Below are 23,280 nucleotides of genomic sequence, written 5' to 3'. Positions count from 1 at the left end.
TGCAGAAATCAGATAATTTGGACCATTTAAAAAAAAAAAAAAAATGTCTCCAAACGATTACTTGACTATTAAAATAGTTGATTAATTTGATAATTGATTATTTGTCAATCAATTATTTTTGACAGCTCAAGATATGGTGCAAAATAGTACAAGTTATTGAAGAGAATATACTCAACAGCATGTTTTATTCTTGTTAAAATAGCACTCACTGCTTGCTGTATAGACCTTAATGCACAGGTGCCAAACCTAAGGCCCGGGGGCCAGATGTGGCCCGCAAAAGAGCACTGACTTCCTGTTTCTTGCTAATACCATCCATCCATTTTCTTGACCGCTTATTCCTCACAAGGGTCGCGGGTCTTACCAATACCAAAACTACAAATTGTCTTCATTTTCAAAAACATGGTGATATTGCATCTTTTTTGCTATCAATAATCCTTGTGAAATAAATTGACTAATATTTGAACAGTTTTTTACTCTGATTTCAAAATTACTTATCTATCAATTTATTGTAAATGTAACATGAGGCGATCATACATTTATTATTCGTGTTGATCATTTTCAAACTCTCATGTTCTGATTTCCGTGTTTCCATTTCACTTGATTATGTACCTGTGAACTTGGGCAAGCATTGAGGTCCTCGAATTGCTCACGTAAATACAAAAGGATTTTTGACACAGTTTGTCATATGTCACCTATTTTATTCTTCATATCTCACCATGAATAAAGAGGCACTATAACTCAATAGTTGAGGTAATAAATAATCTGAAATGTTAAAGGACATTTACTACTGCTGTCCACAACAGGGACATCCAAGTAGGAATGACTGCAAGAAAAGCCTAAAAATACTTCATGCTCAAAATAAAACCTTTTTGGATATTACAGTTGTGCGTTTCAGCGTCTTATCAGTGAAAACGGTGTTAAGTGTGAGCAGCTCCGGTAGATAGATGAGGTCCACAGGTAGCAAAGCCTGTGACGGTCTTTCCACCTGACAGTCGCAATTGATAGAATGATTAGGCAGACAGGTTAGCGATGACAGCTTGGGTGAACTCGTCGCTCGTGGCATAACCCCCCAGGTCTCCAGTACGCACCTGTTGCAAACATAAGGACAGTGTGTTACTGTATGTATGCACAGCTGCAGCAGCACGTGTCTACACCACAGTATTAAGACCAGCATGCTCGAGAGCATTTAAAAACACGACTGAACACAGTTCAAGTTGGTTGTGTGAAATACTTTTCAATTTAGTATCTTCCATTGTGATCAAGTACAAGATCAGAACAGTGCATTCAGTGTGGTTCTCAGTCAACTTCTGGTATACTAAATGCTATGGCTTGGGAGTTTTTATCCTGTTTAGCAATACAATTGCCTGTATTAAAAACCTACCGCAATCAGGCTCCAACAAAATATTTGAGAACCAACTTATCTGAATTTCGATGTACAATTAATTAAATTCTGTTTGTATCTAAATTTTAAAAAATGTCTCTCACAATCTCTCCTGTAAAATAAAATTGGTTCTACTGATCTAGATATCACTCAGCATGCACAAAACAATACAGCTCATAGTTTATGTGCTCATTTAAACCAGGAAGAGCTGACCAACTCAAAAGGCTGTGTCTTGAAATGTCTTTATTTGCTTTACCAAATTGTACAAGTTCGACTCATGAATAAATTTGAGAAATAACCATGAACATTCTCAGATAGTGTTTCGTAGCACAACAAAAACAACAACCTCCAAGTAGACCAGAGTAAGACCAACAAAGAAAAAAAAAAAGCAAAGTTGTAGAGGTTTAACACTTTCACCATGTTATGACGTAAGCACTGACCAATGAAAATGTCTCACTGAATGATTGAACGGCTTGCTTTAAACTTGAAAACCAGTGTAAATGGATTACAACAATGTGAAAATTCACAGAACATATTCAGAGTCTGGGACAAAGTGATGAATGGTGTTCATGGAGAGTAGTAGTTCAACTTTTAATTTGTTAAATGACAATCCCATTAGTGTATACATGGGTAAACAGTACCCCATGACCATTGTTGCATCATAGTAACACATTTGTAGGATTAGTAAACCCAGTAGTATAAAATCTTTCCAACTGTCATGTTGTCAGGGAGACAAGCACCAAATGACGATTTTGTGACATATCCAAGTCCATATTAAAAGAAAGTAAGTATATGGGAGAAGTAACATCTATATTGGTCGGTATTGCAGGTTATCCAAAACAGCACGCACAAAGTCTCCCGTGGTACAGTAACCGCCAAGGTCTCGTGGCCGTACCTGGGACATGCAGACATACACATAGGGAAATAGGATTAAGGAGGGGGTTGGTGTAAAACGGTAGGACACATCAGGAGCTAACAAATAACGCCTGATTCCCCTTTCTGATCAGTCAGCAAAAGGCCTGAGCCATAGACTCTGATTGCCATATGGAATTGAGCAAACTACAGGAAATAGTACTTGGTACCTCCTACTTTAGCCAATAGAAACGTGTTTTTAGCAAGCAGAGCCAAGTTGGTTCCAAGCAGTTGTCAAGTAGCATTGGACAAACATCACATTGAAACTGTTGTCATTCCATGTCTTAGACAAGCAAGACTGTCAAACGAACACCTTCTGCCAACTCTTTAAGAAAGCGACAAGATGTGAAAGTCCGAACATTTCCAAGATGCCATCTGGTAAGCAGAAGTTGAGCCATTCGTGAATGTTAGAAATGTTGTGGCACAGGCCAGCCTGAGCCATTTCAAGAAAAGAGCGGCCCAAGTAGAAAAGGAGAAATGCAAGATCCCCAATATTTTCCCAGTTAAGAGAGCTTTGTGGGTCAGTAAGTTCTAATGGGGACAGCAGGACTGTTGACCACAAGTTCAGTTGATAAGCCACGTACTGTAACCAAAGACCAGTGGTGTCAGCTTGTTAGGCAGGATTTAAATTTTAACATCCAGTGTATTTTTTTTCTTTTTAGTGTCAAGAATGTTAGTGGTATCAGTTGTGTCAATGCATTGCACATACAGTTGCTGTTGCCACGCAAGTTGCATGGAAGAGGCAGAAAGAAGCTCATGCACACTCACCTTCCCCTGTTTGATGACCCTTTTGACAGCATCCGACACCATTTGGGAGTGATAATCCAGACTAGAAGAGAAATATTAATGTCATATGCTGCAATAAAGTGAAATCTGATGGGGAGCAAACTTATTCCGACCAAGTTGGCTTACTTGAGGTGTCGAAGCATGTTAGCAGAACTCAGCAGCATGGCCGTGGGGTTAGCAATGTTCCTGCCTACTGCTTGTGCAAAGGGATGGCGCGCACCCTACAAGTGAACACAAAGGATAAGAAAATCTTTCAGGGTGCCCTTCATAATAAAATAAAATAAAAAACAGTCCGACATGAATACCTGGTCAACACATACGACAAGAGATCAGTTTGTGATTTGAAGCAAACAGCAGAAATGGAGAATAGAAAGATACCGTCTCAAATACTGCATATTCTGCACTGTAGCTTTCGCCGGGAACAACGCCGGCACCTCCCACCAGTCCTGCTGCGAGGTTATCAATAATGTTTCCATACAAGTTGGGCATTACCAGCACATCAAACTGGTACGGGTTCTGCACCAACTGCAGCAGGGGATGCAAAGTAACACAAAGAATAATTCAGAAATGTCAATGAACAAAACCAATACTGGTTGATGAATATTCAACAGATTATAGGATTTTTAGTCGGAAAAACAAAACTAATAAACAATGTAATGCATAACAGATTTTTTGTGCTCTATAATGGATTAATAAGGTCAATTTCAATACTTTCCCCCAAAGATTTGAAGAACATACTGGTATTTACAGCACCATAGGATTTTGATACTTCAGCGAAAGGTGCAAGGGATATAATAATCATCTAACTTTGTCATATTAAAATCAACTCTAATGTACAGACAAGATTAATTTTAATGCAGTTTCATTCACATTGTGCTCAACATAAATTAGTTTTTTTAAACGGCAACAGATTTGTGCATGCATAAATGTATTTTTTTTTTCTAACAAGCATATTTAACGTTGCAAAAAATTCTTACACAAAGTCGAGCAAAACTAAATGCTAGTTGAAAAATACAGAAGTCTAGAAGTTCAAGTTACATTGAACAAGTAATCTGTCTAATATTGTTAGACAGCTGCATGCTTTAAACATAACTTTTTAGCATTCCGGAATTTAAACAGTGTAAAAACACATTCAAACCATTAATAAATGTGGGGGGAAGAAAATGTATATTTACCTGCATGCAACAGTTATCGATGATTATGTTTTCATATTTGATTTTTGGATATAGCTGCGCCACTTCTGCACAGCTCTGCAGAAAAAGGCCATCACCTAATTTCCTATAATAAGACACAGAGATTGGGTAAGGGTTTTTATGACACAAATGAGATCATTCAAATTATGAGTCGAAGGATATGGTTCCAAGAGGGCTTTCTCACATGATGTTGGCCTTGTGAACAGCCGTAACCTTGCTTCGCCCCTTCTTGGTGGCATAATCAAAGGCAAACTTGGCGATACGCCTTGATTTCACTCTGGTGATGATTTTCAGACATTCAATCACACCTGTCACACTCTGCAAGGCAAGAAAATCACTTGTATAAAACTACATAGAGCTACTTCTTTGGTACTGATTAATGCAAAGGGCTACCAGTTTGATACACACTTCTGGAAAAACAAATTTTCACAAATTATTTCGAGGTAAATTATCTACTACGTATGATAATGCTGACTAACACCACTCCACTAGTTTTCTTAATATTATGTCAATAGGCATACTAATGTAAATGTGACTGAAAAAAAAAAAAAGAATGACAACAAAAGGCTCACCAATATGTGGAACTATATATGCTGTATTGTTATGGTTAGCAACACAAAGAAATTGATCACCTCATCAAGTGAGCCACTTTTCCAACAGACTGACAAGCTAAATTTTAATAGAAGGTGTACTGAAAATGTTCCTAGTGACAACCGACAATGTTATTTTCCACCATTGAAAGTATTTCCGGTCAGCTGCCATAGTGGCTCCACTTCAGCCTAAAGGAGCCGTCTTGTTTTACCTCATGCTCCAAGGAGCTGTACTCCCCCTCTGTTTGTTCTCGGATGATCACCAGGTCCAGATTGTTGTGGCGCGTGCTATAGCCTGGCAAGCTATTCACATGAACCACATTGGCAAACAGGTCCAGTTTACGTCTGATGAAAGGACACCAAGGTGTATTATTTAATTGAAAAACCTAACTGAATCAAAACATGGAAAGACAATGATATTGTCTAACTTGTACCTCAGTTTCATCTCATATGAAGCCAACTCCCCTTTGAACTCCATGGGTGTGTGGATCTTTCCTGAATAATCAAAAACATGTAAGAGCTTCTTTGTCCTTCCAAACCTAATTCCACTTCTAGACTAATCAATGGGTAAGGTGAAATACCTTTAATGGCTACTCTGTTGCTCTTCATTGAGGTCAACACTTGCTCCAGCTTCTCCTCGCTGGCCATGTTCTGCACTTCACTCAAATGAAATTCCTCAAATTCCACAGGGACATCTCCTGCCTGTGGTGGGGGCAAATAGGAGAAAAGTGTTAGCAACAGCAGGAAGAAGAAGAACAATTTACAATTGGTTTCACTTTCAAGGATTGTGTAAAACAAGATATAGTAATAAAATCTATTATTTTAATTATAAAATACAACAAAAGGACATCTTTATAGAAATCCAACACATTAATTTACAGGTCTGAAAGCAGCCACAAAAGATCAAGCACAAAAAAAAAAAAAATATATATATATATATATATATATATATATATATATAGTATACTGTATTTTGATAGATTGGACTAATTAGACTGGATAATGATGATAAGGTGATAATTAGACTACAAGCACAGTGGAGTCAGTTGTGAGTAGGTGGGATGTATAGATCCTGTATATCATATACAGTATCAAGAAGTTCACAATCTACAGATTCTGATTCATTTGTGTCATTAGGGAAAGTACTTTGAACACATCCTTGACAGCAGACATAAGCTCAGGTCCAACACCATCTCCTGGAACCATCGTGACCTTAAAGGTTGCATCGGCACGTGCAGGTGGGGCTTCGGAACCAAAGCGACCAGCAGATATGCTCAAGGGTCGACAGACAAGTTGCTGCCACTGAGGGCCACTCAGACCCTGAAGACAGAAAAAAATAAACACAGTGAGGACTGGATGATGATATGCTTTTGTTTGATTTTTTTTTTTTTTTTTTTTTTTTTTAAATCTATGCAAGCAACGCAGTGTGACAGGCGGTTACGATAGGTGTTCTGAGTCCGGTACACCTACACTGCAGGCTCTGGTACCAAATGCAAATAGGGATCAGGCCAGCTAGTGCACTTCCACATCCAATCTGAAGATTGATATCTCTACTCTAGTTCACGATCTTGATTTTGGCAAACCTCAACTCGACAAGAGTCGTAAACTTTACGACTCATCGACTTGAGGTTGGCTATACGACGTAAAGGTTAATGAAATTAGCGTAGGACTACACGATCGAAGTGTTTCACTTTCAGCTACACTTCATGTCACAATTATTTACCAACAACCTTGAAACTCCTTCTTTCTTTAGATAAACTCTTAAATCCTCATGGTGTTGGGAAGCAACTACGAGAGTTGCTGACGGAGGTTTGTAGCTATTAACGGGAAAGTGTTAGCACAAATCTGTTTGGGACAATGGCAATAAACTATATTGACATTAACTGTCGCAAAAATACACTTTCAGTAGCATGTCTTACACTTAAGATTTAGTGTGAGGTGTGGAATATTGCTTCAAACATCTATCCACTCACCTTGATCAATGTTACCAGTCTGCTTCTCATGACAGCCGCCATGGTGTTCACAGAAGCCAGTCTCTTCTTCGTTCATGGATCAGCGAGAGTTACACTCTGGTAGCGCCACCACGTGGAAAATGTGAGCAGGGAGATGACTTCCAGCAGCCACTGGAAGGATGATTAGTATTTACTGTGCATCATTGCGGATTTGTTTCGTTTGTTGTTAATACAACACTAATCAAATAGCAACTGCAGTGAAATGGTTATAATCCCACAGCAAACTTCAATTTAGAGTGTCCAAGAAATGAACATATCGAATCAGTTTAAAAGCTACTTGCAGAATACAAGATATTTTTAAAAGAACCATGTGAAGCCTGTTGATATTCACCGCTGAGCAGAGTTGGTTGTACCACCGCTATACATCCCTAATGAGTAATGTCTGAATGTACAGTACTATTTTTATTTTATTTTTTTTAAACAGTATCTTTGTAACAAGATAGTATAGAAGCGTGCAGTGTGTCATCAGATGACATGGGCCCTACCTAAATAGGTCAGGGGATTCCCAGTACTATTTCAGTCCAATGACACTGACTGTTGGAACACAGGATGATTTCACTGTCACTCTGTGGAAGAGCAGAAGTCAAATAACAAGGCCTGTGGGGAATTTAATTTGTTTGTCCAAGCAAGTCAAGCACAATATTGGCCATATAGCCTAGTCTATTAAACTTATTCTTCCACTTGCTGTCAACTGAAGACGACCTCACCTGTACTGAGCAAGCAGGTAATGACCAATCATGGCTCACTTTGTCAACCCAGAAAACAGGTGAGCCATGATTGGTCGTTACCTACTTCCTCAGCACAGGTGATGTCATCTTCAATTGACAGCAAGTGAGAAAATTAGTTTTTAAAAGGTATTAATTGTATAAAAAAAATAATGTACTTACAGAATTCATTCTGGGCAAAATACTAACTTTTTACTGTTGAAAATAGCTCAATGAGTCAAATATCCCTTTAAAATATACACTATCAAGGTGTTTTCATAACTTTGATTATCTTGTAAACAGATTAACTAAACAGATTTAAATTAGCTAATGATTACAACAAGGAAAAATGCATTTTACCTGGACAGTTTACATTTCAGAAATTTCCCCTGCCAGAAAGTGGTGGTTTTTAGGCTTGCACTTGCATTTTGAAGGTCGGCTGCGAGTCTGGTCGTGTCTCGATTCATAAGTCATAGGGTGGTTTGGTCCTTGACTCTTGTGACCATGTCGACGTGCTCTTGAGCAAGATAAACTCCGAGTTGCTCCTGATGCTGTGTCATCAGTACGATGTAAAACCAGTTATTAGAATATATATATATATATATATATATACATATATATACATATATATCTATCTATCTATATATATATATATATATATATATATATATATATATATATATATATATATATATATATATATATATATATATATATATATATATTAGTAGCCTATATTCTCAAATTTTTATTTTACTCGTAATGTTACTACGACAAAAATGTATCTTTCGATTTTTTTCTTTTTTTTTTTAATGAATGATTCTAACATTTTTTTTTTTTAATTAAGAAGTAGCCTACTGTTGAGTTTCATAGTGTGAATTGGTGGAATCCCTGCTCACCACGTCTACTGCAACTCCTCCACACTCAGCAGATGAGTCACAGGCCTGCAATTAATTAGGGATGTAACGATATCCAAATGTCACAATACGATATTATCACGAAATGAAGGTCACAATATGATAATTATCACGATATTATTTGGCGATATTTAAAAAAGGTCAGAATATTGTAAAAAAACATGAGGTCATACTAAAAAAGCACAATATTGTGCTTGTGTCCATAATATGTTATTATTATTATTATTATTATTATTATTATTATTATTATTATTATTATTATTATTATTATTATTATTATTAATATGTTATGTTGTTAATGCACGCACACATTGAGTTCCTCCACATATTGACTTGCTTCACAGGCATATTACGTTCCCCTTCATCTGACAATTAGTGTAGATTTTAAACATAGACGGGCCAAAACATCCCTAATAAAGATTGAATTGCACTAAAAAACTAGCCACCAGAGGGTGCTAGAACTGCACAAATGGAAATCAACCTGACTTTTTTAACAGATGTGTTGCATTTAAATATCATGAACATAACAACGACGATATTGTGGCAGTTTTAATATCACAGTATCACGATATTGCGCTTATTGTTACATCCCTAAAATAAAATACCACCCTGCGGGGGAGTGTCTTGCAGCTCACCTTCGTGCGAAACAGGCTAACAGCTTAGCTCACCCAACCTGAGAAAGTAACAAATCTGCAAGAAGTCATTTCACTTAGTATGTTCACCCACAAGACTGGTTCAGTTCTTGAGCCCCTCCGGTAGCGCCTCTCCTCTCAAAAAAGAATGTTTGGCATAAAAATTGCAGTGACCACTTGAACATAGTGGGGTTTTCATCTTTCAGTGCGCATACACATCTGTGCACCACTTAGGCACACCCCCTGGTTATAATTTCTTGATAATCAAAAACTATGGATTAACTTGAAATTGGAACTGCTTATTGGAGGCTTGCAAATTTGTCTACAGAACATTCCACATTGACAGGATTGGGGAATCCCGTTCTGGAAATGAAAACCCTGTTAAGTTTTGGCATCTTAACGATGAATGGATGATGGAAAGATGAAGTTTCTTTAGCCAAGTATGGCGTATTTGAGTTGAGTTGAGTATTTATTGTGGGGCACAACAAAACACGTCTGCAATCAATAGCCGTCAGGCTCAAAGTAAAATGAAGATAAAAGAACAAATTAAGACTAGAGCTGCGAGCAGCTATAAAGGGCCCTCGCAGCCCGGGCCACGTTGGAGTCCTTGCACGTTGGGGAACTGGCATATTGGAAGCAAAATTTCTTTAAAAATGGCATAATAAACGTTTACATGTAGAATATTTTTTTTGCCAGTGTGTGTCAAGCTCAACGGGTTTTGGTGATTGTTAAGACCTGCAAAAATCAGCGTCCTTTTTTATTTTTAGGCAATGAGTTGCCCTGATTGGTATTTTTTGTAAAAGTGTATATATACATCATCGCTCGTTGTACTCATTGCACAATGTTACTTTTATTGTCCAAAGGGGCAATCAAAAATGAATAAAACAAAATGGAAACGTACATACGTTTGGATCGGTGTGAAGCCAGTGAACAATTTGAGTGGTGGAAACTAAAAGAATATTCATAAATGACTTAGTCATCACACTTAGAATGAGTTTACATTTTTTTGTACAAAATACCGTATGTGGGTTTTTTTTTTTTATATAAGCCTCAAGGGCTAGGTGGCGCTGTATTTATAACTGAATGTTGTCATCGAGATACCTTCAGGCCTTGATTATAAGCATACATGTCAAGTGTGGGATTTTTTTTGGAGCATGTACCGTGGAGTTATTAAGCATATCCTTCATTCACGATATTGCTTTTAATGTCCACAGAGGCTATCAAAAATAAATAAAAATATATATATGTTTGGATAAGTCTGATGCCAGTGAACATTTTGAGTGGTGGAAACTAAAAGAATATTCATAAATGACTTAGTTATCACACTTAGAATGAGTTTACATTTTTTGTACAAAATACCGTATGTGGGGTATTTTTTTTTTATGCCTCAAGGGCTAGGTGGCGCTGCATATATAACTGAATGTTGTCATAGAGATAGCTTCAGGCCTTGACGATAAACATACATGTCAAGTTTGGGATTTTTTGGAGCATGTACCGGGGAGTTATTAAGCATATCCTTTTTCAGTGCGAAACACAAATTTTGATGCCCCGCCTTCATCATATAGTATTTCGAAAGGTCAAGATTTTTCCCCCTGTCGTTGGCTCAGGTCTTGACATGGTCCAGGTCAAGTCTTAACTCAGTCAGATGAAACGTGTAGGAGAAGTGGGCAAAAGTCTGCCCCCTGTGAATGTGCAAAAATTGTCAAAAATGGGACATTCAAAAATTCGTAGCTCACTTCCTGTTCATTTTAGCATATGGGTCCAAGAGACTTTTTTGTAGGTCTTGGGCTCCCTCATACACCTAAAAATATTCGTCGTTCTTGCTTAAACGTACAACCGGGGCTGCTTCGTTAAAAACTTCTAGGGGGCGCTATTGAGTCATTTTTGTAAAAATAGCACAATCAACAATAAAATATTGCTCATTTTACCAGGCCAGATGTGTGTGCCAAGTTTCATGAGTTTCTGTGCATGTTTAGACCCTCAAAACTGGCGTTGTTTTCTTGGCGAACAGCGCTTAGCCACACCCACAGCAATTCGCGAAAACTCACAAACTTCGTGTTGTGACATCATGAAGGCCGAAACCCTCATCTGAGCAAATATGACGTAGGTCCAGTTAACGTGTTTGGAGAAAAACGTAGAAGAAAATTCGTAAGAAAAAAAATTGCCACTAGGTGGCGCTATCAGTTAGATGAAATATAAGTCAGTAGATGTCTTTAGGGCTGGACTCTCATCAAATGTGTGAAATTTTGAGAAGATAGGATCATCTCGGTCAAGTTAATGCAGTTTTTATTTTCACGAAAAATCTTCAGACTTTGCGTCACCGTAGCGGCCACGCCCTTTGGCGAAAAGTTACAATATTCGGTGTGGGGCATGATCAACATCTTAAGGCTTTTCTGACCAATTTTCAAATGGATCCCTTCAACAAGCTCAGCACAGTAGCTAAAAACGTAAAGTATGACATTTATTGTAACCACTAGGTGGCGCTATATGTATAACTGAATTTTATCATATAGATGTTTTCAGGCCGTGACTATTACGTTGCCTGAGAAGTTTGAGATTTTTTGGAGCTTGAACATGGGAGTTATTAAGCATTTGCTCTTTCTGGACAAATGAAATTTTAAAGGCAATATTTGATGCCCCGCCCCCGTCATATAGTATTTCAAAAAGGCAAGATGTTTTGCCCAGTTGTTCTCTCAGGTCTTGAGATGATAAATGCCAAGTTTGAAGTCAATTGGATGAAAAATGTTTGCAAAGGGGGAAAAAGCATGACCACAGTGAATGTGCCAAAATAGGCCAAAATTGGACATAAAAAAATTCATAGCTCACTTCCTGTACATTTTAGCTCCATGGTCCCAATAGACTTTTTTGTGCGTCTTGGGGTGCTACACGTGCCTGCCAATTTTTGTTGCTCTAGCTCAAACGTGCCGGGCTTGGTTTTCATTTTTCTACACTAGGGGGCGCTATCGAGTCGCATTGTTATGACGACTTAATAATATAAAATTTTTCGCCGGGCCTGAGGAGTCTGCAAAGTTCGGTGAGTTTTCGTGAATGTTTAGGTACCCAAAATCGCGATCGTTTGCGGAGAATAAAGAATAATAATAATAATAATAATAATAATAATAATAATAATAATAATAATAATAATAATAATAATAATAATAATAATAATTTTTACAAAAACAATAGGGACCTCGCAGCGGTCGCTGCTCGGGCCCTAATAAAAGAACAAAGTGTTCAAGCGCCTCACAGTGGCACAAGCGCAACATTACACATCAACTGAATACATAAACAATCAATTTAGGACATAATCTCAACAAAAACTGAATGGTTCGGCTTTTGCCACAGTTGCTTCTACTCAACAGGTGGAGAGACAAGCTCGTTTACTTGACAGTTGAGTAGAAGCACCTGCTGCTAAAGCCAAAATGTTTCAGGGAATATCACATCAGTAGAAGGATAATTCTTAAAAACAGTGCCATTGAACAGGTAAAATAATAATAATAATAATAATAATAATAATAATAATAATAATACTCGATGTATTTGTCAGTGGTTCTGCTTCTAGAATGCTCGCTATTTAAGTGGGTGGGGCTCTTATATGGAGCCTGTAAGGTCAATTTCAGGACCAAATGATTTCACGTTACATGGTGCCTGTTCAGTGGATGACAGTGGCAGCGTGGTATGTGAGGTTACCATATATGGGCATAGCTAAGCGACGTGAGGGCGCTACCTGCTTCCGGGTTTGTGAGACCAGGGAGAGCTCAGCCGGGGCTTCGCTGTCTCCACTGTTTCATTGATTAAAAAGTGCAACGTGAAGCAAGTGAGCTACAGGAACAATGTCGTACGAACTGAGTGAGTATGCATGTTGGGTCCCCCGACAAAAAAACAGACAAAAATAATGCAAGGAAAAATGCGTCCGTGCGTTTTTTCTTCGCTCAAGTGAGTCAGTCGATTAGCACAAAGCTAGCGAGCCTCGCCCGCCGTAGAAATGATGATTTTGACACATCCTCCCTCGTGATCCTGACACTTCGAAAACCGTATTTGCCTTCTGTGGTCATAATCGTTTAAATGGTTAATTGATAGGGTTAGAAATGTTGGTGTCTTTAAACTTCTGTCATCATTTACCGCGTTATTATTGTGAGCTAGCGCAGTGTGTTATTGTGCTCACGCATTGTAATTACATGCCTGAACAGGCTGGATCTCCATTCTTCCTCCAGGAAGCCCCACCTAATGGTGGTGGTTTATGACCTAAATCTTAAGCACGTTAAATGTAGTATTATCGATTGATTGCATGTAGGGGGAAAAAAAACAAACAACAAAAAAAAACACACACACACCCAAACACTTAAAACAAATGCGGAAGCTGTCGTCCAGTTTAAATGCATGTTACTTCTACCTTGACTTGTACCTTAAGAATATCCAAGCCAATTGGTGACTTTTTCCAAATATGCTTGACCTGTTTTGTGCATATTAAACAGTTGTCAGTATCAGTGTTTTCCCATTGCTTTTTATTGAGCTAAAGCTCCTAGTTTTCATTAGAAAATTCTCAAGCTGCACCACCAAACACAAGTATTACAGTAATAATGAAATGACTGAAATAATGATGAACTTGTCTCAATTCGGTGATGATGATGATAATAGTAATTGCTCTGTATGAAATCTTTTGACATTGAATTAAACTTAAACTTGAATTAAACAGAGTCTTATTCTGTTGTATGAATGGCATCAGGCGCATACATAGGTTAATTCATTGTACCTACATTTAATTGTTCTGCCTGTTACTATATGACAGTAGTTATTAGGCAATAGAGATGAACTAAGATGTATTTGTAATTAATACAAACATTTTTCATTTGTATGAACAATTTTCTGGATTTTAATGATTCACAAGATTCGCTTGTAGTGGAATTCTTGTGCATTAGGAAGCAATGTAATGGCAATCCTACAAGTAGAAACTGGACTAATGGTAGTCTTGACAAGCCTGTCTCACTGTAGCATTGAGGCTTTCCATTCCAGTGAATATTTCATACAGGTATAGTTAAGATAAGTAGTACAACGTACAAATGTAGTTTTTGTGTAATATTGGTTTCTCATGGGCTGCTTTCCACCGTGTGTGTGTGTGTGTGTGTGTGTGTGTGTGTGTGTGTGTGTGTGTGTGTGTGTGTGTGTGTGTGTGTGTGTGTGTTTTTTTTTTTTTTTTTAATAATTACATTTCTGCTTGAGTTAACCATATGTATGCACAGTAATTAATATGTCAGTCTTTCTCTGTCATATCTACTTTCAGGACAAGTGTTTGCGAGTCTCCCGCAGATGGAAAGGGGAGTTGCTAAAGTGATTAGTGGTGATCCCTCGGGTAACAACTTCCTCTACACCAACGGGAAGTGTGTCATCATCCGTAACATTCATGTAATTATTAAAAAAAAAAAAAAAAAAAAAAAAAGTATAAACTTAAATACAAATGTTATTTTGTCATGAATGTACATTAGGGCTGTAACTAACGATTATTTTAATTCAATAACTTGAAGAACCCGAGGAGAGACTTGCTTGTGTCATGCCAGAAAATCTTGAATTTCTGTATGTACTACCTTGCTCTGTGACTGTGACCTATAAACAGGTCTTCATGTAAAAGTACAATTTTATGACAATTTCTGAAACACGGATACCTTAGACCACATGTGTCGAGGTCTGGTCCTCGAGGGCCGAAGCACTGCATGTTTTCTAGGCTTCTCTACTCCAACGCACCTGATTCAAGGATCAGGATAATTATCAGGCTCCTGCAGCGCTTGTTGATGAGCTTAAATATGAATCAACTGTGTTGAAAATGGGAGTCCTCAAACTTGTAGGGCTGCGGCCCTTGAGGGATTCAGTTTGACACCACTGCCTTAGACAAAAGTTCACTCCCATATTTCATACTTTTTATTATAATGTACCATTAAATATCAGACTCCAAGGTAATTTTACATTACATTTAAAACGTTCAGTTGTGATTTCAATGCAGCTTTAAAGTACAATGATAAATATTTTCCTCAGCTTGTAGTCATAATTGCAAAGCTCGCTAAAAATATTAGAAAACAAAAGCAAAAAAAAAAACCCAAAACAAAATGAAGTGAGGTACCAATGTATTTCAGTTTTGCAGACAACTGATAGTTTTTTGTTTTTGTTTTTTGTTTTTCTGTCTCCTTCTTCTCCTTCTTCTCCTCCTCCTCCTCCTCCTCCTCCTCCTCCCCCCCTCCGCTTCCTAAAAAGAACCCGGCCATAGCAGACATTTATACTGAACATGCCCATGCAGTTACTGTTGCAAAGTATGCTCCCAGTGGATTCTACATTGCATCTGGAGGTATTTTATATGAAAATGTTTCACACACTTTTGTCTATGAAAGTTATAATGTACACAATAAAAGCACTATGAAATATCATTTTTAAGATGCATCAGGAAAGGTCCGTATCTGGGACACCACACAGAAGGAGCACCTACTCAAGTACGAGTACGTTCCAATATCGGGCAAGGTCAAGGACATCGCATGGACAGAGGACAGCAAAAGGATTGCTGTTGTTGGGGAAGGACGAGAAAAGTGAGCTTCTTGATTTTCTTTTTAGATGTAGAAATAAACTAATCTCTGACCACTATCTTAAACTTTGTGCAGGACTTCAGAGCTAAATTATATAAAATTTGAGCAGAGTTGTGTAGTACTATTTGATTTTCTTATTGGTTAAGCAGGCTGTATGTGTTGCTGCAACATCATTCTAATGTTTGCATTTCATTTGTATTTCAGGCACTGAGTCTTTCGGGTACAGCTGTCAGCTAGGGGTACTCTTACCACAGAATACCTGCTTTACATAAACAAAACCTGTTTTTTGTTTTGTTTTTTCATTTTTTCCGAAGGTTCGGGTCTGTGTTTCTTTGGGACTCTGGTTCTTCAGTTGGAAGTGTCTCTGGCCACTCCAAATTAATCAACACCGTCGACATCCGTCCTAGACGTCCCTACCGAATGATCACTGGCAGTGATGACACCAATACTTGTTTTTTTGAGGGGCCTCCCTTCAAGTGGAAGTGCACGTTGCGTGTAAGTAATTATTTGTTTGTTTTCTGTGAGGGTTAGTATTTGTAGCTTTTTCAAATTTCTTAGTAAATTAGTTTGAATGTCTAATGAGGCATTTTCATAGTAAGAAATGGAAAAATCCACAGACCTACCAAAATACTCCGTTATCTTTACCTCATGTCATAACTCGTATACTGTGGATGTCTGACAATACTGTAATCTCAGAATTAAAAAGAGGCAAGGGTGAACACTTGATTGTATTCAAATGGACATCACAAAGTAGTAGATTGCAATTTTCAAACTGCAAAGGCTGCAATTTTGGGTGTTGGTGGGGAATTTTTTAATTTCTGTCAGTCCATAGGCTTTATTTTATTTATTTATTTTTATTGTAGATATGTTGAATTCATAAGAAGTGCAGTCCACGTGTATATTACATATTGTTTCGTAGTGATAAAGCCACATATTGTTTAGCATTTTTCTTGTAATCTGACTTAGTGATTTTATGTTTACGCCATGCTTGCTTGTGTGGTACAATTTTGTGAAGTTGTCGTAGTGAACACTTGCAAGTCAAAGTTTATAGCACTGTAAGTTAACAAATGTAATTGAAGTAGATACTTTCATATTAATTCATGACCTTTTATTTTAGTGTAACCTACAAGAAACAAAACATATGTGTAATAAGTCAAATATTTTATGCTGTACCTGCACCAAATCATACCTAGACTTTTAAGTTTTTGATCTCCACCCCCCCCCCCCATGTTGCCAATTACGGCAATGAAATATTTGCGGAAAATTTGATGTCAATGAGTGACAATACAACATTCGTGTGTCTTGCTGCAGAATCACAGCCAGTTTGTCAACTGTGCTCGTTTCTCTCCTGATGGAAGTCACTTTGCTACAGCTGGGGCTGATGGCCAGGTAAGCATTGAGGTCATGAGATATTCTCATTACCTGAAGAAGACACTAACTGATGATTGAAATCTAATGTTTATGTCAAAGTGACAAAAGGAAATTGAAAAGAATTTTTCAGTTAAACCAGTTTATTTTTTCAGATTCTTCTCTTTGATGGAGGTACTGGTGAGCTTACCAGCCACTTGGGAGAAGAAAAGGCCCACAATGGAGGGATATATGCTGTAAGTTTGGCCCTTTTTCACTTTTAGAATGTTCATTCTCTTTGTGAATTGAACTTTTAATCGGTACTGTAAGAATTTTTTATGGGCCGCCAAACCATTTTGTTCTCTTCCCTAGATAAGCTGGAGTCCAGACAGCTCCCAGCTGATTTCTGCCTCAGGGGACAAGACCGTCAAGCTCTGGGATGTTGGCACTGGTACTGCGCTCACCACCTTCCGCATGGGCAATGATATCGCGGATCAGCAGCTGGGCTGTCTGTGGCAGAACGAGCACCTCCTCAGCATCTCCCTGACAGGCTACATTAACTACTTGGACAGGAACAATCCTAACCGACCCATACGCACCATCAAGGTCTGGCCAACACACTTATTTATGTATTTGTTTTTTGCTATGCGCACTCTGCTTCGCTGCGTAGACTTTAAGAACCTTTACAGTGGTGCTTTGAGATGCCTCCCAGTACTGAGGACTCGGATTCGAGTCCAGGCTCCAGCCTTCCTGGGTGGAGTTTGCATGTTCTCCCCGTGCCTGCGTGGTTCTACTCCGAGTACTCCGTCTCCTCCCACATACCAAAGACATGCATGACAGGTTAATTGGGCGCTCCGAATTGTCCCTAGGTGTGCTTGTGTGTGTGTGTGTGTGTGTGTGTGTGGGGGTGTGTGTGGATGGTTGTTCATCTATGTGCGCCCTGCGATTGGCTGGCAATCAGTTCAGGGTGTACCCTGCCTACTGCCCAATGCCAGCAGAGATAGTGATCCAGCACCCCTCGCGACCCTTGTCAGGAATGTGGTCGATGGATGGATGGATGGATTTTTAAAACAACCATATTATAGCTTTACAGTCAGCTGGCTTAATACTAATGCTAATTAGAATCTACATTGCAAAAAAAAAATAAAATTGTCCAGCAACATGTGCACTGACAATATAAAAGTTCCCTCATTTGTGTCGAATAACTTTATATTAGTAAAATACTGATGAGTTGGCAGAGTTGAGGTGTAATCAATCTCACAAATTCTAGACAAGACACGCTGTATTATTGCCATGGGCTGCATGCAACAGCCAATCATATTGCGGCTTGCTTGCCCCTGCTCAATGAACTGTCACAATGTCTGTCTTATACTGCCTCCGCGTGGCCAAGGCGGGCATACCAGAAAGGGCTGCGTTCAATTGATGCAATGGGCCATCAACTGTATGATTATTTTTAACTATTTAATTACATAATTAGTATATGTTTTTATTTATTAGCTTTTTTTTTTTTTTTTTTTTTCCCCATTCTTTTTTTTTTCGGTAGTCTTACCGATCCAAAATTATTATCTTTGCGAGAGAATGTACGCTTTGTAGGAAATTCGGAATGCTATTTCAAACATTTTAAAAATAGATGTTTAACTATAAACACATGAAGCATAACCTCTTTGGTGGAGGTAATGCTGTTTTTTTCTCACAGGAGGTGGCTCTTCCCATATGGCTGATATTGCATTATAACACGTACTTGTTCTTCCTACAGGGCCACACCAAGTCCATTCAGTGTGTGTCAATTCACAGAAGTGATGGACGATCATACATCTACACAGGGAGTCATGATGGGCACATCAATATCCTTCTCTACCAATTAGCCGTGTCAACAGATATTTGTCTCATGTTATCTGCATTCCCCTTTACTTTAACACCATTTTTGTGCAAATATTATGATATGTGATGACACTGAATTGTAATAAGAAAGTGGAAAATAGATGGATGCACATTGTACTTGTGATACGTAATACCTGCTCCAATGTTACACAGAGAAGGTTTTCAACTTTATTGTCCATTCAAACTATTAGTTTTATTAGAGATACGGTAATGTGACGGCTAAGTTCCACAAAATATACCAAAATGTCAGTCTTTTTGCCAGGGTTTAGTCATCAATTTTCTTACTGTGCCCTCCCGCAAACATAACATTCCAACAAGCAAAATGTTTCACTTAACCTTAGTTTCACATTATTGGGATGCGGAAACTGGGGAGAACGATTGTTTCCTTGGAAAGGGCCACAGCAACCAGGTGAGCAAAATGGTTGTTGATGCCGATGAGGTGGTGACGTGCAGCATGGATGACACGGCGCGCTACACCAGCATCGACAAGAAAGATTACAGGTAGAGGGTGTCACATTTATGAAATAAGCATTAATTGCATGTGTATCTTAAAAAAACAACAACTTTACGTCGTTAGTAGATGCAGTCAGTATGTTAATGCACAGTTAAGGTTAAGGTTTCCTATTGCATAGAATTAATGTTATTATTATTATTATGTGAAATATGAATAAACAGCACATGACCAAAAACAGATTTACCATGATTGGTCGTTAGCCAAGGCAAGGTTATTTGTATAGCACATTTCATACACAAGGCAACTCAATGTGCTTTACACAAGGAAAATTTACTAATTAAAAATAAATAAATAAAAAATACATTGTCAATATTATTCAGCGAAGTTTAAAATACTAAAAATAATCCAAAGGAAAAGAAAAAAATGATTGATTAAAGCTGTTTAGCGAAGCCCTCAGGAACTATTACGTCACTTTCATTCGAGATGCAATATTAATTAGAATGCAGTGTTCAAACTCATGTGGGTGCATATAACATATTGCAAAGAAAATGTTTTAAGAGAACCTTGGAATTTTTTTTCTTTTTTTGTTGTCTTTAATTTTAAGGATACAATGTTATGTGTAAATAATTATTATAGCCGACTACAGTCTGCTGTTGGAGCCCTGCGTTTGAGCACTCTGAATGGCCGTGCAACTTGACGCAAACCAATTCTTCAATAAACATTTGAAACAAAATGACGCAAGAAATTTTGGAGAAGGAGGGGAGGGAAGAAGAGAGGAAAGAAGGCTGGGAAAACAACAAAAACAAATCTGAGCTGGTCTTAAACCAGGTACTTGCTGCTTACAGAGCGAGCACACTAACCACGATGCTATTCACTGTTAGGTTCATCAGCGTAAAGGTTTTTACTTGTAGTTTACACAAGTGTCAGCCAGAACCTTTGTGGGATTTTAAGACAGCCAATTGTCATTGCACTTTGGCATTTCAAATGTGAAAGATAATTGATTTTGAATTCATTTCGGACGTCCAAGTGCCAACAGCTCGTATTCTCAGGTTGGGAGGGGCTGGTGCTTGGAGCACAGAATGACCTAGAATTTTTCAAAGAGGGGTGGATGGAGGAAACACCACTTCGGTGATGTTTTTGGTGAGGAATTAGCATTTTAACACGACTAAAAGCTCCTTAAAGTAGATTTTTTCATGTTGCTGGCCCTTTAAGTGTAGAAGTCACATTTCCTGTATATCCATGTGAAATGCCATTCTTCTTACATACAACTGACTGATGGGATGTTCTAAGTAATTTAAAGGAGCCATAATGAATCTAACTTCATTTGTAAATTGTTTCACAATATAAATAACCAACGTTGTGTATTTTCAGTGCTTCTGATGTAGTGAAAATGGATACCCAGCCTAAAAGCATCTCAGTAGCTGCAGGGGGCCTAACACTGGTTGTGTGCATTGGGCAGGTAATATCTTTGCTGTCCAATCAGTTGTTGATCCAAGTTTAAGATTTGTCATTACGCAAATTTAGCATCAAGATCAACAAATCCCTTAGCCTGGTACTGAAACTCACCCTTTTAGGAATATTTTTCTTTTTTTGTAGGTAGTCTTACTGAAGGACAAAGTAAAGGTCTTCACACTGGAAAACCTTGACTATGAACCTGAAGTTGGAGTTCTTAATCCTGCAGGGAACATTGCTGCTGTGGGGGGAAAGGTAAGTGGCCATTTAAGAGTAGGAATGCAGTACTTCTCAAGAACACACTCGCCAATTCATCCATCAAAAGAAACCAGCGCATGAAACATTCACACAGAAAATTGAATCTCTATTAGGCAAGAGTATTTAAATGTTTAACTGAAGGAAATTGTGTTCAATGAAATGGCAGTCGCAACGAGCGGACTCAGCAGAGCTGTACATAAACCAACCCAGTAGTGAATATATACTTGAAGCTAGCTGCTGGTTGTTTGGTGTATGTGTGTGGGGGGAGCAAAAGCGCTCTGAGTAACCCCCTACTTAAAAAAATAATAATAATAATAAAAAAAAAATAAAAATAAAATTTAAATCAACACGCATTTAACTCATTCACTGCCATTGACGGAAAAAGACGTCAAATGATGCATATTTTTTTTCTGGTCTGGCAGTGAATGTGTTAATTGCTCCTGGTAAATGACGATTTATGCCTCACTCTCATTCTTTTCTTCCCCAGGATGCTAAGATTCGTCTGTACTCTGTCCAAGGCAATACTATCAAGGATGAGGGACAAACCATGGAGGTTAAAGGGGCAATCACAGATATGGCTTACTCTAATGACGGAGCCTATTTGGCTGTCATAGATGACAAGAAAGTCGCCACAGCCTTTAGTGTGGCAGATGGCTACTCGGTAAATAATTGTCTCACCCCTTCACTCCCAAAATCATTTAATATCCAAAACTTTCAAAGTTATCTTTTTCCTCTGTCCAAGGTCAAAAATGAGTTTTATGGACACCATGCAAAACCTGTTACCTTAGCCTGGGCACCCGATAATGAGCACTTTGCAACCGGTGGGATGGACATGATGGTTTACATCTGGACTGTTGGTGATGCAGATAAACGGCTGAGGCTGCCAGGTAGGCCAAATTGGCTTATAAATATCATACACGTGTTCTTCCACCTGACCTCACAGCACTTGTACAGTATAGGATAAATATGTTGAAGTTTTCACACAACAAATAAAAAATTGTTTTGTGATATCTGCAGACTGTCACAGGTTGCACCACGTCAGCGGTTTGTCTTGGATTGACGCAAATACTCTGGTCACCACTTCCCACGATGCCAGCGTCAAGCAGTGGACTATTAAATACTGAGACGCATGCTGACAAACACCCACGTCCCCAGGGACAAGGACTGCTGTCGAGTTCAATCACCCCCGATCTAAGTGGTGTAGTTTGCTGTCTGTAAACATCCAAATTGAAAATGGTTATGGTATACTGTAAACAAACAAAAAAAGAAATGAAAATAAGCAGACAATTTTTCTTTGTGCAAATAAGTGCTTATTAACACCCAGAGAGTCTATTTGAAATCTTATTGCGTGAGTCATGGACACTGCTCAACATTCCATTAACTCAAAGCATCCTAACTTGATGGATGATCCAAAAGTGTTGTTTTTACACTAACATTGTTTAAAAGACATTTTAATCTTTTGAGAAGCCCTCAATGTGGTTGCCTGTCACATTTTCCTTTGAAAGGGGATGGAGAGCAGTGGGTGGGTGCAACTTTTTTTTTTGCTTTTGTCACTTTTTTTTTTTTTGCTATTTGTAGAACTTCTTGGACGAGGGAGCAATTATAGCAACTGAAAATAAGGATACAATCATCAGTCCATTGATTCAAAGAGCTTGTGGTTTGTTTGTTTTTTTTTGGGGGGGGGGGTGCACTATTCTTGTCTCTATTTTCATGTCTTGTCTATGCATTTGTTTATAATTTTGCTGAGAATAATAAAACAATTTTGCATTTTCCCCCTGATTTATTGTAATGTACAACACTGACTACTCGTAACATGAACGTATTCTTCAAAATGGCATGCTGCTTCTCTCTGTGCTTCCACTGAAATCTCACTGTTTAAGGTAAGTCTTCAGTCAGCAATGCATGTCTTTTCCGTTTGTCAGCTTAATGTGCGCTGCCTGCGTTGACTCCTGGACCCAATTACGCCCATGCAAAGTTGTGTGTAATTTTAGTTTATCTTTTATTGTTAGATTGCACATTAAAAAGGAGACAAAACCAATAGGACAAGGACTTTAAACCTGAATTGTAAGTGACAGCATATTGAAGACTTGCGCAAAATGCAAATTTTGATTAATTCACAAAATCCTTTCAAGATGTGGTTAAAAATGTATTAAAAGGTTAAAACATTTAAGGACAAACGTAACTAAATGGAAAAT

General features: G+C 38.2%; 2 protein-coding genes across 3 annotated transcripts; one reads left to right on the top strand and one right to left on the bottom strand.

Annotated features, from left to right (window-relative positions):
• Window positions 1-677: 677 nt before the first annotated feature.
• On the bottom strand, window positions 678-7,568 carry idh3b (isocitrate dehydrogenase (NAD(+)) 3 non-catalytic subunit beta). Of its 2 annotated transcripts, none has more exons than XM_077530432.1 (12): window positions 7,360-7,567; window positions 6,836-6,985; window positions 6,009-6,182; window positions 5,444-5,564; window positions 5,297-5,357; window positions 5,075-5,207; window positions 4,457-4,590; window positions 4,255-4,357; window positions 3,458-3,604; window positions 3,206-3,300; window positions 3,062-3,122; window positions 678-1,088 (listed from the first exon to the last, which is right to left on the bottom strand). In XM_077530432.1, exons 2-12 carry the CDS (start codon window positions 6,875-6,877, stop codon window positions 1,011-1,013), a joined length of 1,149 nt encoding a protein of 382 aa, XP_077386558.1. In that variant the 5' UTR covers window positions 6,878-6,985; window positions 7,360-7,567; the 3' UTR covers window positions 678-1,010. The 2 variants fall into 2 exon arrangements, with proteins under 2 accessions (XP_077386558.1, XP_077386557.1); XM_077530431.1 differs by lacking the exon at window positions 678-1,088 and adding an exon at window positions 1,607-2,276 and having other exon boundaries at window positions 7,360-7,568.
• Window positions 7,569-12,811: 5,243 nt separating this feature from the next.
• Window positions 12,812-22,857, top strand: wdr1 (WD repeat domain 1). The gene is made up of 15 exons (XM_077530102.1): window positions 12,812-12,976; window positions 14,409-14,530; window positions 15,371-15,461; window positions 15,549-15,696; window positions 16,008-16,188; window positions 17,005-17,082; window positions 17,217-17,297; window positions 17,413-17,646; window positions 18,797-18,886; window positions 19,271-19,422; window positions 20,747-20,834; window positions 20,972-21,082; window positions 21,573-21,746; window positions 21,828-21,972; window positions 22,103-22,857. The coding sequence occupies exons 1-15, from the start codon at window positions 12,961-12,963 to the stop codon at window positions 22,207-22,209; spliced, it is 1,818 nt and encodes a 605-aa protein (XP_077386228.1). The 5' UTR covers window positions 12,812-12,960; the 3' UTR covers window positions 22,210-22,857.
• Window positions 22,858-23,280: the final 423 nt, after the last annotated feature.

The sequence above is a fragment of the Festucalex cinctus genome, chromosome 8, assembly GCF_051991245.1.
Source record: "Festucalex cinctus isolate MCC-2025b chromosome 8, RoL_Fcin_1.0, whole genome shotgun sequence".
Lineage (NCBI taxonomy): Eukaryota > Metazoa > Chordata > Actinopteri > Syngnathiformes > Syngnathidae > Festucalex > Festucalex cinctus.
This window is presented reverse-complemented; position numbering and strand designations above follow the sequence as displayed.